Source organism: Urocitellus parryii, chromosome 1, assembly GCF_045843805.1.
Source record: "Urocitellus parryii isolate mUroPar1 chromosome 1, mUroPar1.hap1, whole genome shotgun sequence".
NCBI classification, from domain to species: domain Eukaryota; kingdom Metazoa; phylum Chordata; class Mammalia; order Rodentia; family Sciuridae; genus Urocitellus; species Urocitellus parryii.
The window spans coordinates 130282804-130300228 of record NC_135531.1 but is presented as its reverse complement, the minus strand read 5'-3'; the positions used below and the strand labels follow the sequence as shown (position 1 = coordinate 130300228).

General features: G+C 41.3%; 1 protein-coding gene across 1 annotated transcript in view; it reads left to right on the top strand.

Annotated features, from left to right (window-relative positions):
- Positions 1-17425, top strand: part of Adamts2 (ADAM metallopeptidase with thrombospondin type 1 motif 2) — a 246066-nt gene that overhangs the window by 193402 nt on the left and 35239 nt on the right. The window contains exons 6-10 of the mRNA XM_026414284.2: positions 2111-2267; positions 7988-8093; positions 8858-9001; positions 9404-9536; positions 10705-10818. Coding sequence (XP_026270069.2) covers positions 2111-2267; positions 7988-8093; positions 8858-9001; positions 9404-9536; positions 10705-10818 — 654 coding nt within the window. The remainder of the gene's footprint in view (positions 1-2110; positions 2268-7987; positions 8094-8857; positions 9002-9403; positions 9537-10704; positions 10819-17425) is intronic.

Below are 17425 nucleotides of genomic sequence, written 5' to 3'. Positions count from 1 at the left end.
AGCTGAGCAGACAGAATGTATATTTCAGAAGAAGATATACATTCAATCAACAAATATATGAAAAGTTGTTCAATATTTCTATTAATTAGAGAAATGCAAATCAAAACTACTCTAAGATTTCATCTCACACCAGTCAGAAAGGCAGTTATCAAAAATACAGACAACAATAAATGTTGGTGAGGATGTGGGGGAAAAAGCACACTCCTACATTGCTAGTGAGACTGCAAATTGGTGCAACCAATCTGGAAAGCAGTATGGAGATTCCTTAGAAAACTTTGAATGGAACCACCAGCTATCCCACTCCTCAGTCTATACCCAAAGGACTTAAAATCCGCATATTATAATAATGCAGCCACATCAATGTTTATAGCAGCTCAATTCATAATTGCTAAACTGTGGAAGCAATCTACATGCCCTTCAATAGATGAGTGAATAAAGAAACGGATATATATATACACATACATACATATACACAATGGAACATTACTCAGCATTAGAAAAGAATAAAATCGGGCTGGGGTTGTGGTTCAGTGGTAGAGCGCTTGCCTAGCATGTGAGAGGCACTGAGTTCGATCCTCAGTATCACATAAAATTAAAAGTATTGTGTCCAACTTCAACTAAAAAAAATATTTTAAAAAAGAATAAAATTTTGGCATTTGCAGGTAAATGAATGTAGATGGAGAATATCATGTTAAGCGAAGTAAGCTAATCCCCAAAACACCAAAGGCTGAAAGTTCTCTCTGATAAGTGGATGCTGATCCATACTGGGTGGGTGGGGGCATGGGAAAAATGGAGGAACTTTGATGGGGCAAAGGGGAGGGAAGAGTGGGAAGGGGAAATGGGGGCGGGAAAGATGGTGGAATGTGATGGACATCATTACACTAGGTACATGTATGACTGCACATATGGTGTGACACTACATCATGAAAAACCAGAGAAATGAAAATTTGTGCTGCAATTGTATACAATGAATCAAAATGCATTCTGTTGTCACATATACCTAATTTAAATTAATTAATTAATTTTAAAAGAAATGGAACACTTGCATTCATATCTGCCAAGAATGCTCATTCCTACTTTATGGACAGATGTATTCTTAAAGAGGGAAAGAGCATGACCAGGACTTGAAGAGAACGACTTTGGTGGTAAGAGCAGAAACGAGAATGCCTGCTGTGTGAATCATGGGGAGAAAAAGGAAGTGTGTGGCTTTGAGAGGTCATGATAGATGGGGAGGCCATAGGGGCAGTTGGTTGAATAGAGATTTTGATCTCAGGTTCCTTGAGTTTAGATCTTAACTTCTTTGCTTCCTAGTTGCATGATCCGAGGCAAGCTACTTCTCTGAGCCTCAGTTTCCTATCTCATAAGGTGGTTGTGAAAACCAGACAAGATTGTACACCAGTGCCCTAGTGCAGAGCATGTGTGCAGGACTGTGCAGCCAGCCTTTGCTATCAAGTGTGGTCATGATAAAAAATGGAATATGATTGCTCTCAATGGCTTCTTATTCATGGTTCCCATGGGAATGATCTGTTTATGTTCCTGTTCTTCATGTGACCCCTTTGTTTTATCAGTTGTATTTCTTTTTCTCCACTGTGTTACATACCGTAAAATACCTCCAAACGGGGAAAAATATAAGGCTATCTCCCTCTTCCTCAGGGCTTGGATGCCATATTGGGGTTTCCATCTCCCCTGCCCTGGATCTTTCTAGAACTGTGAACTTCTTGAGGTGAGGTTCACATTTCATTTCCCTCCTGCTCAGGACTTGCATAGAATCATAGGTGCCTAATAGGATACAGGGGCTCCTAGAAAGGGGCGGGGTGAATGCACCATATAACGCCTTCGATGACCTCAGAACTTTGCTTCCAAGCCTCACCTGTAAACTGCAATGACTTTATGTGGGAGCTCAGGCAAGGAAGTTTGACTGGGGAACCTTTTCTACCAATGAAGAATGAAGCCAGTGTAAGGTGAGTCCTAAGAGTGACGGGGCAGGGGGCATGGTGCCTTATGGACCAGTCTTCAACGGATAGGGTCTGTCAACACTGCAGAAACTCTGCCCCCAGATAATCTGCTAGACGCCAAATCCTCACTTTCATCTCTCCCTGTGCCCCTGCAGTCCATGAGCCTCATTGAGATTGGGAACCCCTCTCAGAGTCTGGAGAACGTCTGCCGCTGGGCATACCTGCAGCAGAAGCCAGACACAGGCCATGATGAGTATCACGATCACGCCATCTTCCTCACTCGGCAGGACTTTGGACCATCAGGCATGCAAGGTGAGCTTCACCCCTGCAGGTAGAGGAGGGGAACAAAGCTGGGGATGAGCCAGTGGTCTTGCAAGAGGACCACTCAGCAGTCTTGACCCTTGCTAGGGAGGAGTCCCAGGGCAGGGAGGGGCTGTGACCCCCTTCGCTGGGTGAGGGTTTGTGTTGGTACCACCAGAATTTCTGGTGTTTCCCCCAGAAACTGCAATCCTTCACCCCCAGGGTCAAGAAAGATTCAAATAGAGGCGGAACCTGGCAGCTCAAAAATTAGACAGTGTCTGGGGGCTGGGGTTGTGGCTCAGTGGTAGGGCGCTCGCCTAGCGTGTGTGAGACCCTGGGTTTGATCCGCCGATTATTTTTTTTACATGAAAAATAAGTAAATAAAATAAAGATATTAAAAATAGTTTAAAAAATTAGGCAGTGTCTGAAGATGATTTTCAGAGCCATATGCTTCCACTGGTTTCTAAAAAAAAAAAAAAATCTGAATAAGTTGCTAACCTTTAAAAGTTTAGAAATTTTTACATAAAGATTCAAACTATATAAAACTGACAGATCTAAAAGAAGAAATTGACAAGTCTACAGTCCTAGTTAAATATGACAACAGATAAGAAATTGGCAAAGATGGGGCTGGGATTGTGGCTCAGCGGTAGAGTGCTTGCCTAGCATGTGCAAGGCGCTGAGTTCAATCCTCAGCACCACATACAGATAAATAAATAAAATAAAAGTACAGTATCCAACCACAGCTGAAAAAAATGTTTACAATTTTTTTAAAAATTAAAAAGAAAGAAATTGGCAAAACTAAAGAAGTTCTGAATTAAGAAACTTGACCTAATTGATAGGTCAAGTTACACTTATTTCTGGATATCTTGGCTTGTATTCAATTGCAATGGTACCAGTTTAAATTTTTTTGTATCCATTTATTGTGAGAATATAGAAATTCTATACTTCTTGACTATTAGAAAATAAATTATCATATAAATAAATAAACACATGAAAATGTAGCCAAAGAAGGGCTAGTGTATAGCTTGGTGATAGAATGCTTGTCTAACATATGCAAGGCCCTGGGTTTCATCCCCAGCACTCAGAAAAGAAAAAGAAAATATACGAAAACAAATAATGATGGGCCTAGAGAAATATCAACAAAATGTAAAAGATCAAAATTATGTGTTGTGTATTCCTTGACCATCGTGGATTAAAAAGATGAGAAACCTTAAATGTTTGGAAATTAAGCAGTACACTTATAAATAATCTATGGGTGAAAGAGAAAATAACTGTAGAAATTATAATGTATTTTTAAACCAATAACTGATGATTTGACATATTAGATTTTACGTATACAGCTAATTATGATTAGATATTTATACCCTTATGTGCATTTATAAGGAAAAAGACTCAAAAGTCAATCACATATGCATATATCACAAGAAATTAACAAAGAACAGAAAATTAAGCGCAACAAAAGTAGAAGGAAGGAAATTATAAAGATAAGGGCAAAATTGCTGAAATGAAAAACTGCAGTAGTTAAAAAAGAAAAAGCAACAAAACCACTTTGGTTCTTTGAAAAACATGGATTAAAACTGAAAAACTCCTGGCAATACTGATTTTTAAAAAAATTTAAAAATGCAAGTCAGTACATATCCTACAGAATTTTAAAAGCTAGTAAGAAATTATTTTGATCAGCTTTATGCCAAAGAATATGTTAATTTAGATGAAAGGAAAAATATAAAATCTGAGAAAATAGTAGAAAATCCAAATAGTGTCATATCTATTAAGGAAATTAAATTTTTAATTAAGATTTTCTTTAAAGTAAACTCCAGGGTGTTATAACTTTCCCAGGTAAGTTTTTCTAATATTTGAGGAAGAATAATACTAATCACACACAAATTTCTAGAGAATGAGAAGTTACATTTTCCAACTAATTTTATGAGAACTGAAGTTTGATAACAAAATCTGAGGGCATTAAAAGAAAAAATATTCACAGTCCAACATCCCTCATGAATGTAGACACAATGTACCAAACAAAATATTAGCAAATCAAATCTGGTGGGAGAGTATTAAAAAAGTACCATATTACAGTGAATGTAAGTTTATTCTAGGAATACAAGGTTGATTTAATATTTGAAAATTAATCATTGAAATTCATCACTTAGCAGAATAAAGTAGAATGATATATAGTTATCTCAGTGGGTCCCAAAACAATATTTGAGAAAAATCTAGATCCATTTATGATCAAATGTTCTATGGGACTAGAAAAGAAGAAAAATTCTTTAATATAGTAAAGAGTAGTTGCAGAGAACTTACAATAAATCCATATATAGTGATGAAATGTTGAAAGCCCTTCCTCTAGGCTGAGAATGGGTCACAAATGCCTGCTATCACCATTTCTATGCAGCATTGTGGTAGAGATTCTATCCAGTGAAATAAGAGAAGAGAAAGAAAAATGAAAACATAATGATCACAAAGAAAATTAGCAAGCTTTCATTTGAAGATGATATACTTGTATATATAGAAAACCCAAAAGAATAAATGAATAAAATTATTAGAATTTCTAGTTAGTTTGATCATGGTTGCTGGAGATAATGTCAACATACAAAAATTGAATTTCTACATCCTAATAATAAATGGAAACTAAAAATTAAAAACTAGTGCCATTTACAATAGAATAAAAAACAGAAAATATCTAGGAATGAGTACAACAAAATATTTCCAAGATCTAGATTAGAAAACTGTAAAACATTTTTGAAAGAAATTATAAAATACTAAATAAAGGAATGGATATGCCATGTTTATGGATAGGGAGACTCACTAATATAGAGTTAACTGTTTTCTCCTAATTAATCTATAGAGTCAATGCAACTGTACTCTAGGGCACACCAATGCAAGTTCAGTTCCAGCAGAATACTTGGAAGATATTAGAATCCAATTGATTCTAGTATTTATATACAAATTCAATGGGCCAATAGTAGCCAAGAGCAAATGACTAAGAACAATGTATTCAATACTTATAAAATAAAGAGTATATTTTTAATGCAAGGATTGACACATCATTAGAACCCAATATTGAATCAAGAACTGAACTTATACATGCATGAACACTTGATTTATTGCAAAAGTAACACTCCAGAGTAGAGGGCAAAGAGAGCCCTTTTAAAAATTAGGAAAAGAAATCAAGCTTGACATTCTAGTTCTCAAATATCATCTATATACAAATATTACTCATGTGGACTTTAGATCTAAGTATAAAAGAAATGAAATAAAACTTGCAGAGGATAATCCATTTTGAACATCCTTAATCTGAGAACCTGAAATCTGAACTGCTCCAAAATACAAAAGTTTTTGAGCATTGACCTGACACCACAAGTGGAAAATTCCACACCTAACCTTATGTGATAGGTCACAATGCAGGTACACTAAAAATATCATATGAAATTACCTTTGGGATATCCATATAAGGTATACATATGCATGCGCGCGTGCACACACACACACACACACACACACGAAACATAAATGAATTTAGTTTTGATTTGGGTTCTATCCCCAAAATATCTCATTAATCTCTTTATATATATGCAAGTATCCCAAATCTGAAAAGATATGATATATGAAACATTTCTGGACCCAAGCATTTTGAATAAGATCTACTTAACCTGTATTGGAGAAATATCTCCATGCTCTTGGATTAAGAGAAATGATTTTTTTAAAAAGAGACAAAAAGCTTTAACTCTTTGGAAAAGATTAGTAGTGCCACATTAACATTAAACCTTTTGTTCATTAATCCATGAGGGAAACATTTATACATATGTCTAATAAAGGATATACCTGAAGTTTATGAAAAACTCCTGCAAATCAACAGTAATAATAGTAATAATAATTAAAAAAACCAATCCAGTAGAACAATGAGCAACAGACTTTATCAGGCTCTTAATAAAATACAAATGACCCATAAATACATGAACAGGTGCTCACACTCAGTAGACATTAGAGAAATACATTTAAAACTACAATGAAATACCATGACACACCTAATAAAATTGCTAAACAAAACAAAACGAAAAGATTGACAATAACATGTGTCAGTGAGGCTGTGGATTAGATCCCCCTGAAATCCATGAAGCAAATTGATGTGCCTAGCCCATATAAATTTCACTGCCAGCCTGGGAAACTTAGTAAGAACCTGACTCAAAATGAAAAATAAAAAAAGGCTGGGGATGCAGCTTAGTGATAGAGCACCACAGTACCATAAATAAATAGATAAATAAATAGATAATAAATAAATGTGAAAGAACAACCAAGGATTTACAAGATTAAAAAAAAATTTACAGCAGGAAATGAGATGAACCAAGATGCTTGAAAACTTACTCCAGAGAAAATAGAGCTAATTCAGAGAAACGAAAAGAACATTTTATAAAGTAGTATTCCCAGAATGTTTGAGAAAAGACATCCACAAACTCAGAATAAGTTGATATGAAACATTAAAGAACAATAAAGAATTTTTATGAAATCAGGACTATGATGGGTAAATTAAAAAATTCTAAAGCGGAGCATTCTGAAATTTGGAGGAAAAGGACAAGAAGATTGAAATAAGAGAAAGTTAGGAGATAATAACATCTATCTAATAAGATTTCTAGAATGAGAGAAAAGCTACAAAATAAAACAAGGAAAAATAAATGAAGAGACCTTTTCAAATCTTTCAATTAATTTTTTTATTGACAGGTAATAATTGTGCCCTTTTTTGATCTTAAAGGTTCATACAACACTAAGTGGGATGCATGAAAAGTCCTCTACACTGAGGCACATATTCACATGCATGCTTTGCATTCCTAAGGGCAAAGAGATCTCAAAGTTCTTCTCCAACATACTGATTTAAGAACCATTCCCTCTAAATATGCAGAGTGAAAAGTAGACCTGTTTATTCCAAGAGGAAAAGGCACTGGTTCATACTTTTATTTTTACAGACAAGTCCCAAAGCCAGCATACCCCAGGCCACAAAAGTCATTCTTTTCTTCTCCTCTTCTCTTTCCTCCCCATCCCCCTTCCCTTCCTCCTTTTCTTTAAGCAAATTGCCTTGGTATCTCCCAGTGGCAAGAGTGAATCTAGCTTAAGGTACTGAGAATTGGGGCTGCATATTTGCCTGGCTTCCAGGGTATTTATTAAGGCCCCTGGGTATTTATGTAAGTAGAAGACCCCTTTGATACACAAAGCCCTGCATATGCTTCACCCTACTGAGACGAGAACCAGAAGAAACATGGGGGACCCCAGGAAGACCCTGCAGAGGAGATAGGCTTGGAGGATGTAATGCCAGAGAAGCGAAGGGCCAGGATGGCTCTAGCAGAGTAAGAGGTATGGAAATTGGGCTGCTCAGGGGCCAGAACGTCACTCCACAAGGTAGAAAAGTGAGAACAACAGGCAGGAACTGCCAAGGTGGCAGACAAGTCCTAGCAGAGGAGACCTGGACCAGGAAACTGACCCCAGCTACAGGAAACTGTGGACTTTAACAAGTCAGCTGGCTTCCAGGCTTGGATGGTGATGGTCTGGAGACCGGTGGCATGGGGTGGGTGTCTTCTGAGGCTGTCTGGGCAGAGGCCAGTTTCTGCTCATTTGCCATGGGAATGGGTCCTGGAGAAGCAGCACTCGGGATGCCCATCTCCTTTAGGCTTTTATAGGGTCTGGGGCTGCCTCAGGCAGGACTCTGGGCCTGGGAACTGGAGCCGCCTTTTGTCTCCTCTCAGGCTATGCTCCTGTCACCGGGATGTGCCACCCCGTCCGCAGCTGTACCCTGAACCATGAGGACGGCTTCTCCTCAGCATTTGTGGTGGCCCATGAGACTGGCCACGTGTAAGTGGCCTGGCCATCCTTGTTGTCTGGGGAAGATCGGGGCTTAGAGAGAACACCCCAGGATCCTCCCCTGGCTGCCCACTTCTCCTCTATGTCCTGAAAGGGACAGCTGTGGATGAAAAATCACTTGGATACGATATCCTGTCATCCCAGGACTGCAGGGATATCCTGTTTCTATTGAAGGAACAAATCAAAGGAGGAAGCACCTAAGGGCTGCGAGGCTGCTTGGGGCCAGACAGGAACTAGAGTCCTTGTACCATAGTCCCATGCAAGTCGTGGGGCAGGGTGGACTCATTACCCCCATTTTATAGATGAGTCATTGAGGTGAGAGATGCTTGAACAAGGTTAGAAAGCCATGATTCTACTCAAGTGTGCACGCCCCAGGCATTTCTGAATGTTGGGGCTGGAGAGGGGTTGGTGGGAAACCTCACAGGGATGCTGGGGCTATGCAAGGGAGGGGGCTTGGGCCCACTCTGATAAACGTGTAGGAGAATCCTTGGGACATTAGGGGCTGCAGATGCCTCTGCCACACAGTGGCCCTCCTTGGAGATAGGATACCTGAGACGCTGCATGCTGGATGCCTCCTCCCCAGAATAACTCTGACTTAAAAGAATATAACAGGTGGAAAGTCGGTACCACCTGGCTCAGAGGAGGTCAGCTGGGAGGAGGTTGAGGGATGCCCTCCTAGAGTTTGAGTATGGTGTAGGTGGCAGGTCAGTGCATCCAGGTGAGGACCCAGCCAAGCTACTTTGCTCCCTGCACAGGCTGGGCATGGAACACGATGGTCAGGGCAACCGCTGTGGCGACGAGGTGCGACTGGGTAGCATCATGGCGCCCCTGGTGCAGGCTGCCTTCCACCGCTTCCACTGGTCCCGCTGCAGCCAGCAGGAGCTCAGCCGCTACCTGCAGTGAGTACCTCAAGGGTGTCCCCATGGGTGACCCTTCAGTCCCTGGGCTCAGCTTTAGGAGGGTGCAAGTCCTGGGTGTGCCTGGGTCTAGCCTGAGCTCCCCGATTTCAGGTCCTGCAGTGTGAAGTGCAGGGGATGGAAGAGGGTGCACTTGCCAAAGTCTAATATTGGGGGCCCCAGTCTTGACTGGCAGGTGAACCAGTCAAGAATCTATGCAAGCCAGGTCTTGGTATCTTCTACAAAGGAAAAGTGTTACAACAGGGAAACTGAGGTAGCACATCCAAAGGCTGGGGCATGCGGGCAGCTCACCATGACGGCTCCAGAAAGGGCCTCAGCTGCCTTATAGGCTGCATGGCCAGTTCCACTGAAAGCTGCTTATGGCACCCACATGTCCCCTCACAGCTCCTATGACTGCCTGCGTGATGACCCCTTCGCCCATGACTGGCCAGCCCTGCCCCAGCTCCCAGGGCTGCATTATTCCATGAACGAGCAGTGCCGCTTTGACTTCGGCCTGGGCTACATGATGTGCACCGCGGTGAGTGTTAGCACCCATAAGCCAGTGGCACCTCCAGGGACTGTGAAGGGGGACCTTCTCCTGGATCCTGCCAGGCTTCTCCACCTCACAAAAGACCCAGGTTGGGGTTGGGTCCCCAAGTGCCCACCTGGGCAGGAAGTACACAGATGGCAAGGCTGAGACCAGGAGGTCAGCAAGGGATAGGGGAGCCTGGCAAGGCCTTTGTGTAAGCCTGCACGGTTCAGGATGGCTTCCCCAGGAAGAAGTGAAGTATAAAGAATAAGAAGGAAGACAGGGAATTCTGGAAGAATCGAAGGTGCAGAAGCCTAAGAGCAAGAACATACACAACATGCAGAGAACATCCAGTTGTTCCCCAGGACTGACAGCAAGGGCACAGCCGGCAGCAGGAGCCCAATCATCAGAATTGAGGTGGTGGGGCAGGAGTTTTAGTGTCTATTGGTGTGACTTAAGTTCATCAGCACTGCAGGAAGAGCATGAAAAGTAGTCCCATTTTATAGATGAGGAGACTGAGGTCTGGGGAAGTTAGGTGACCTGCCTGAGTTCATGTGAGATGCAAGTGGTGGAGTTGGGTACTGAAGCAAGAGATCTAACACCTTCCATGACTTCCTAAAGAGCATGGTGGACTCATTTCTTGTGGAGGGCTCTACAAAGTTTTGAATAGGAAAGCAGCACAGACAGATCTGAGCTTCAGTTGGATCCCTCAGGGGCACCCCAGAGGAATGAAGCAGAAAGGTCATGGAAGAGGTAGTTGTGAGGGGGACAGAGGCCGAAGCTGGAGCAAGGGTGAGACTGTAGGAGCAGTGGAGAGAGCTTCACCAGGGCTTCAGCAGATTCACAGCAGGGAAAATGTACATGCCCAGAGGGCCCAGCAGTGACAACCCTTCAGATCCCCCAGCAACTCCTACCTGGGCCAAAGGGTTTCCCATCCAGTTCTCATGGCTCCTAGCTATCTGTCCAGGCTCTAAAGATGGAGGTTGGGGAGGTCCAGATATGCACAAGGACACGGCAGCATCCGCCCTGTATGCACATGGTCCTTGTGGTCCCAGAATCATGCAGAGTTTACAGCATCCCCCAGCTGCACAGGCCTGTCACAGAGGGGAGGGTGGCACCCCTGGATGGTCCCCCAGAGTGGAAGGTAGCCTAGTTAGCTGCTGGTGTTTTCTTCCAGTTCCGCACCTTCGATCCCTGCAAACAGCTTTGGTGCAGCCACCCTGACAATCCCTATTTTTGCAAGACCAAGAAGGGACCCCCTCTGGATGGGACTATGTGTGCACCTGGCAAGGTAAGTCAGGACTGAGGGCTTTTTGAGGGTGACTGGAGCAGAAGACAGGCAGCCACCCAATAGCATCAGGTTGGAACTTCATGGTTGAATCTTAGTGGCTTTGTTAGAAGAGAGAGACCAGAAGAAACACACCTGTGCTCTCTGTCTTTGTCATGACCCTGTACTTACAATGCCAGGGCAAATCTAGCATCTCAAAGCTCTTTACTGTGTCTCAAGCCTCCAGCACATTGTGGATGACTGTGGGTCACCTCACCCTGAGGTCAGCATTGGGAGCCTGTGACCACTGGGTTCCCAGGCACTGCATGAGGTTTAGCCTTTCTATCCTCAGGACCTCTGTGTTGGCCCCTAATCAGGCATATTAATCCCTCAAAGTCACTAGATGGCCACCCCAGGCCCACTTCCCACACTCCGAATCTATAGAAAGAAGGGCTTCTCCTTCCCTGTAGACCCAACCAAAACTCCAGCACTGATTCTCACTGGTTCAGGTGAAGTCACATGCCTGCTCCTTGACCAGTCACTTGCCAGGAGGCTAACAGATACAAATGACCCTAAGCCTGGATTTCCTCCCAGAAGGGCTGGGCCCCACCAAAGCTACACTGGCCATCAGGGGACATCAGGGAGTAGGGAGCAAACTTCAGTGCATGTCCCACAGCATCAGGCTTTCCCCAGATCACATGGGCCTGCGGTTCCTCAGTGCAGGTCTTTGGTCAGGACTGAGAGGGCTGTCTAATTTTAGTTTCTGGGGGAATGTTTTAAAGATAACACATTCCCAGAAGGTAGGGTTTAGGAACCCAGCATTAGCATTTTGTTTCATTTTGTCTTGTTTTAAATTATGATAACATTCACATAAAATAAAATTTCACCATTTTAACTCACGTTTAAAGTGCACAGTTCAATGGTATTTAGTCATTCACAATATTGGGCAGCCATCACCACTATTTAGCTCCAGAACTTTTTTTTATCACCCCAAAGGATAGTCCTTTCCCCTGGTCCGGAGCAACTACTAATCTGCTGTCCACAGAGTTGTCTATCCTGGAATTTCATATAAGTGGAATCACATAATATATGACCTTTGGTGTCTGATTTATTTCACTTAAAATAATGTGTTCAAGATTTGTCCATGTTGTAGCATGGATCAGTGCTTCCTTCCTTTTATGGCTGAGTAATATTCCATGCATGGTTTTACCATGTTTTGTTTATCCACTCATCCTTTGACGGACATTTGAGCTTTTTCACCTTTTGGCAGTTGTAATGCTGCACTGAACATTCTTATATTACTTTTTGTTTGAAGACCTTGTATTTGGTATTCTTAAGAAGTGCTCCAGGTAATTCATCTGTGCTCCAAACTTAGTAAATGTTGGAAGTGGGAGATGAGATTTTAGTAATATTCCAGGGAGCTGGTAAAGCTAGAGCTGACCTGGTACCTCCTTCCCACAGCTGACCTGGTACCTCCTTCCAATACAGCTCTCATGATCTAAACATCTCTTAAAGTCCAACCTCCCAATGCCTTTGCTTTGGGGGTCCAGTTTTCCACTTTATGGACTATGGGGAGACACATTCAGCCCATAGCAGAAAGCAGTCATCCCTTATCTTTCCTTTCCTCTAAGGAAATCCAAGGTTCAAAGAGAAAGGAGCAAGGGAAAGTCTGGCCTCACTGGAAAAACAGCAGGTCACCAGATGAAACTGTCTCAGTGACCAGGGCTTTGCCAAGCTCAGCTGACTCTCTTCTTTCCCCGGATCCCTGGCAGGCAGTGACACAGAGCTCAGTCTCTGGACACAGCCAGCCTCCTTTTCTGTGCTCTGTTGGGTCATCCCAAGTATATCTTGCCCCTCTTGAATTCCATCACCTCATTATTCACATTTACTCACAATTTTCCCACTCACAATTTTAGTATCCACTATTTTTTTCAGAGAGAAAACTCATCTGTATTGATATTCTAGACATAGAGGTAACCCAGAGAGAAGCAGCAGGACCTACAAATGGGCCACCTGCTCCACCCTTTAGCATACAGCTCATTCACTGTGCACTCCTGGTTGGACGGTTTGAGTCAGCTTTTTCCAGATCCAAACCATAACTTAAGACTTTAACCATATGCTTATAAAGCACTTTAATACCATTAAACAGGTTTCTTTTATGATCCTATGTGAGAGATCAGAGTATGACATTATTCATTCAGAATAATAACACTGTTAAATGCTAAGAGTTATCCAGGAGAAATAAACCAACATATTAGAGGGCTGACTTCCAGATGGTAGTTTTAAGGGTGATTTTTACTATCTTTCTGCTTTGCTTTGTTTTTCTGTTTCCTATTGTATTAGTCCTTTGTTGTTGTTTTGGTTACTGTACTGAACACTGGAGGCAGGACAATTTTATAAAGAGAAGAGGTTTATTTAGCTTACATTTCTAGAGGTTCAAGAGCAGAGTGCCTGCAATAATGAGGACCTCATAGCGGATAGTATCACTAACGTGTGCAAGAGGGAGAGCTCAAATCTCAAAAAAAAAAAAAAAAAAAAAGTCAGAGAGCACTTTAGGATTGGGCTCATTCTTATAACAGTTCACTCTTCCAAGGGTCTCAGGGGTTCCTAGAGAGCTGCCTTATTCCCTTCCAAGGGGTTACCTCAGTGACCTTTCACATGGCTCTTTCTCCTGAAGGTCTCAACAGAGCTGTACTATGCACCAGGTCTCCAAAACATGAACCCTTGGGGGCTACAACCTCATTCATACCACAGCACCTACAATGTTCATGCATTGCCTCTATACATGCAGGACCAGGGTGGCCAAGGACATAGACCCATGGGAACTGGGCATGGCCTAAGTAGTCTTGCCTAGCTCCTAATTTCCAGGTTAGGGACAATGAACCCAGCCAAGAAGGAGGCCACTGTGTGACCTTTTTCAACCTCCTGGTCCCTGTTTTTAGTGGCCATCAGTGACTTGGAGTCTGCCCCAGTCAGCCTTCACAGATGTGAAGTCAGATGTGCCAGGACAGATGGCTCCCTCCCTGTCTTAGTCATCTTGGACCATAAAAATACCATAGACTCACAGTTCTGTACGTTGGGAAGTCCAAGGTCAGTCAGGGTTTCAGCATGGTCCAGTTTATGGTTTGCAGGTTTCCATTTTCCCATATGCTCACATGATAGTGAAAGAGCATCTCTATCTCTTTTTTTTTTTTTTAGAGAGAGAGTGAGAGAGAGAGAGAGAATTTTTAATATTTATTTTTTTTTAGTTCTCGGCGGACACAACATCTTTGTTGGTATGTGGTGCTGAGGATCGAACCCGGGCCGCACGCATGCCAGGCGAGCGCGCTACCGCTGAGCCACATCCCCAGCCCATCTCTATCTCTTTTTATAAGGACACTAGTCCCATTTATGAGGGCCATGACTTAATTATGTCCCAAGGGCTCCACCTCCCTATACCATCACATTGGAGATTAGGGCTTCAGCACATGAATTTGGGCTGGAGTCAGGGCAAGCATAAGTATTCAGTTCATCGTGCTCCCTTACCTGGTACCTCCTTCTTACTTGTCAGCCCAAGTGCTGTCATGGTGGTGGGAGATGAAGCTGGGGAGGAAGTAGAGGTCATCCCTACAGCGCCTTTGAAAAACAGCCAAAACACTAGTTTCATCTATCATAATGGGAAACTAGCAAAAGGTTTGGGGGGGAGGTACAGAGGTGGATTTACCATGAAGCTTATGATGCTTAAGCTTTGGGGCCCCTCACTTGCATGAGTTCCTTCCAAAGCCCTAGCAATATACTCCCTTGGTCATGTTTTCATGAAATTTGCAAAAGTAAGATATTTTCACCATCATCAATGGAGATCACTTCTCTTTTCACTCCTATTTCCCCTTGATACACTTCTTCCATTGGCTGGCACTAGAGTGACCAAGGGCATTTTGCAGTTTGGGCAACAGAGAAATTGGATTTGGGTTCTAATTATTCATTTATTTGTTTACATGATTCTCAGTCTCTTACGTGAATAGTTAAATTATTATGTCCATCCAGGTTTAAGAGTAATTTCCAGAAATATTCTGACTGCCACTGTACTAGCTGATCCAAGGCCAAAGCAGACCATGTGCTGTGTTTAACTCATTTTCCTCAAATTTTTTTGAGAAAAAGGTGCCTCAGCTATATCTGAGATCAGCACTCGTATGTTTATGATAAGTCATTTTCTTTAGGGGCTTGTCTTTTAGATGGAGTACCTTAAAGAAATCCAGTGTGCATATTTCTTTAGAGAGGCTACATCATCACAAGATAATCTATTGCTTAAAAGATGTCATAGCCTCACAATATATGTGTGACAAAATAATAATAATAATAATCTCTAAGATAAATGCTCAAAGACCAGAGAGAAACCTGGGTGAAAACGAGGTGCCAAGATGTTGACAAAGCCTTAAAACACCTCTTGAGCTGCAATTTTAAGAGTTATCTTAGAGTGTTTCAACAGAATAAGGGAGAAATTACAGACTTCTGGTTTGCATGTGTGTATGTAAAATGACCTTCTTTTATCATTTTCAAATTATTTATTAAAAGAAAGAAAGTTCACATAAAAACAGGTAAAGAGAAAGAAACCAATAGAAATAACTCTGACTTCAAAATGTTAATTGTTAACAATAACAAAAAGGTTTCATATCAAACCCCAGTCAGTCAGTCTGTCATTAGGAGGTAGAGATCCAGATCAGAGAGGTAGCAGCAGGATCTTGGAGTGTTTGACAGTCCAAGTAATGAAGAGAAGTGAATATGATGAGGACACTGGAAAAACATTTAAACTTCTTTCTAATTTGACATGAAATGTCGACAGCATCAAAGACAGAATGAAGCTCAGAATATTGCACCGACAGCAACACTTACTGAGCGTTGCTAATCCAAAGAGTTCTGACTGAGAGAACTCTGTTCTCTGAAATCCACATCAAGAAGGAAACCAGACAACAGTTTCTACGGATCTGATGATCCTCAGTGTTCAGATGACATCATCAATGATTTCTATAAATTATCAATAGTAAAAAGAAAGAAACTATTTCCCCAACATGCTAGAGCAAGTGTTGGCAAACCGGTTGTTTCATGTATGTCATGAAAACCAGTTCCGTTGCTGCCTGTTTTTTTTTTTCCATAATACCTTTAATAAGATGCAATTCACATATAAATCCACTCATTTAAAGTGTGCAATTCAATGATTTTCAGGATCTTCACAGGGTTGTAAAATCCTCACACCAATCAAATTTTAGAATATTTTTGTCACTCCAAAAAGAAGCCCCTTACCCATCAGCAATCACGCCAATCCATCCTGCTCCCGCCACAGCCCTTGATAGCCGCTGATATCTACTTTCTGTCTTAGTAGATTTTTTTCTATTTGTGTATTTTATATAAGTAGAATTATACAGCATGCAACCTTTTGTGACTCTTCGCTTACTCTTCATCCATGTTGTAGCATGTATGGGTATTTCATTCCTTGTACCTGAGTAATAATATATTGTGCAGATATATTATTATTAGTTCTAGTCATCCAATTATTAGTTGATGGACATTTGGGTTGTTTCCATTTGCTGGCTATTATGAGAAATAATGCATGAGCATTCGTATACAAATCATTGCATGCATGTCATTTTTCTTAGATATGCATCTAGAAGTGGAATCATTGATCTTGTGATATTTAAATATAGATATCTCTATATTTAGCATTTTTATAAAGAGTCAGACTATTTCCCAGAGGGGCTGCACACTTTTACATTCCTAGCAGCAATGTATGAAGACTCCAATTTCTCTACCTCCTCCCCAGAGCTTGCTGTTGTCTTTATTATTACCACCCTGGTGGGTGTGAAGTATTGCCTCATTGGCATTTTGATTCTCATTTCCCTCACTTCCTGTGATGTTGAGCATCTTTCCAGGTGCTTAATGGCAATTTATTTATCTCTTTTTTCCTTTTTTGATAAATAGCTGTTCAGATCCTTTGCTTATGTTTAAATTATCTTTTTTATTATTGAGTTCTAAGAGGCTTTGAAAATATATTTTGGACTTATACCCAAGAATTTTTGTCAGACTTATCAGATATATTGTTTGCAAATATTTTCTTCCATGCTGTGGGTCCTTTTTAAATTCATGATAACATCACTTGATACACAAAAGTTTTTCATTTTTATTAAGTCCTGTCTACCTTCTTTTATCATTTGTGCTTTTGGCGTGTTATCTAACAAACAAATCATTACTGTTGGGGCCAAGAAAATTGACTTACTTTGTTTTATTCTAAGAGTTTGAGTGCTTACATTTAAGACTGTGGTCCATTTTGAGGTGAGTTTTGTGTGAGGTGTGAGGTGTGAGGAAGGGTCCAACTTTGTCCTATTGCAAGTGAATCTCCGGTTGTCCCAACACCATTTGCTGAAGAGACAATTCTTTTTCCATTGAATTATTTTGGCCCGACTGTGAAAAATCAATTGACCAAATGTAAAAATTGATTTCTGGACTCTGTTCTGTTTCATTGATATGTTTGGCTGCCCTTAAGCTAGGGCCGCACTGTCTTGATTACTCTAGTTTTGAAATGGGAAATGATGATGAATCTTTCCACTTTGCTCTTTTTTCAATATTTTTGATTCTTCTAGGTTCCTTGACTTCCTATATT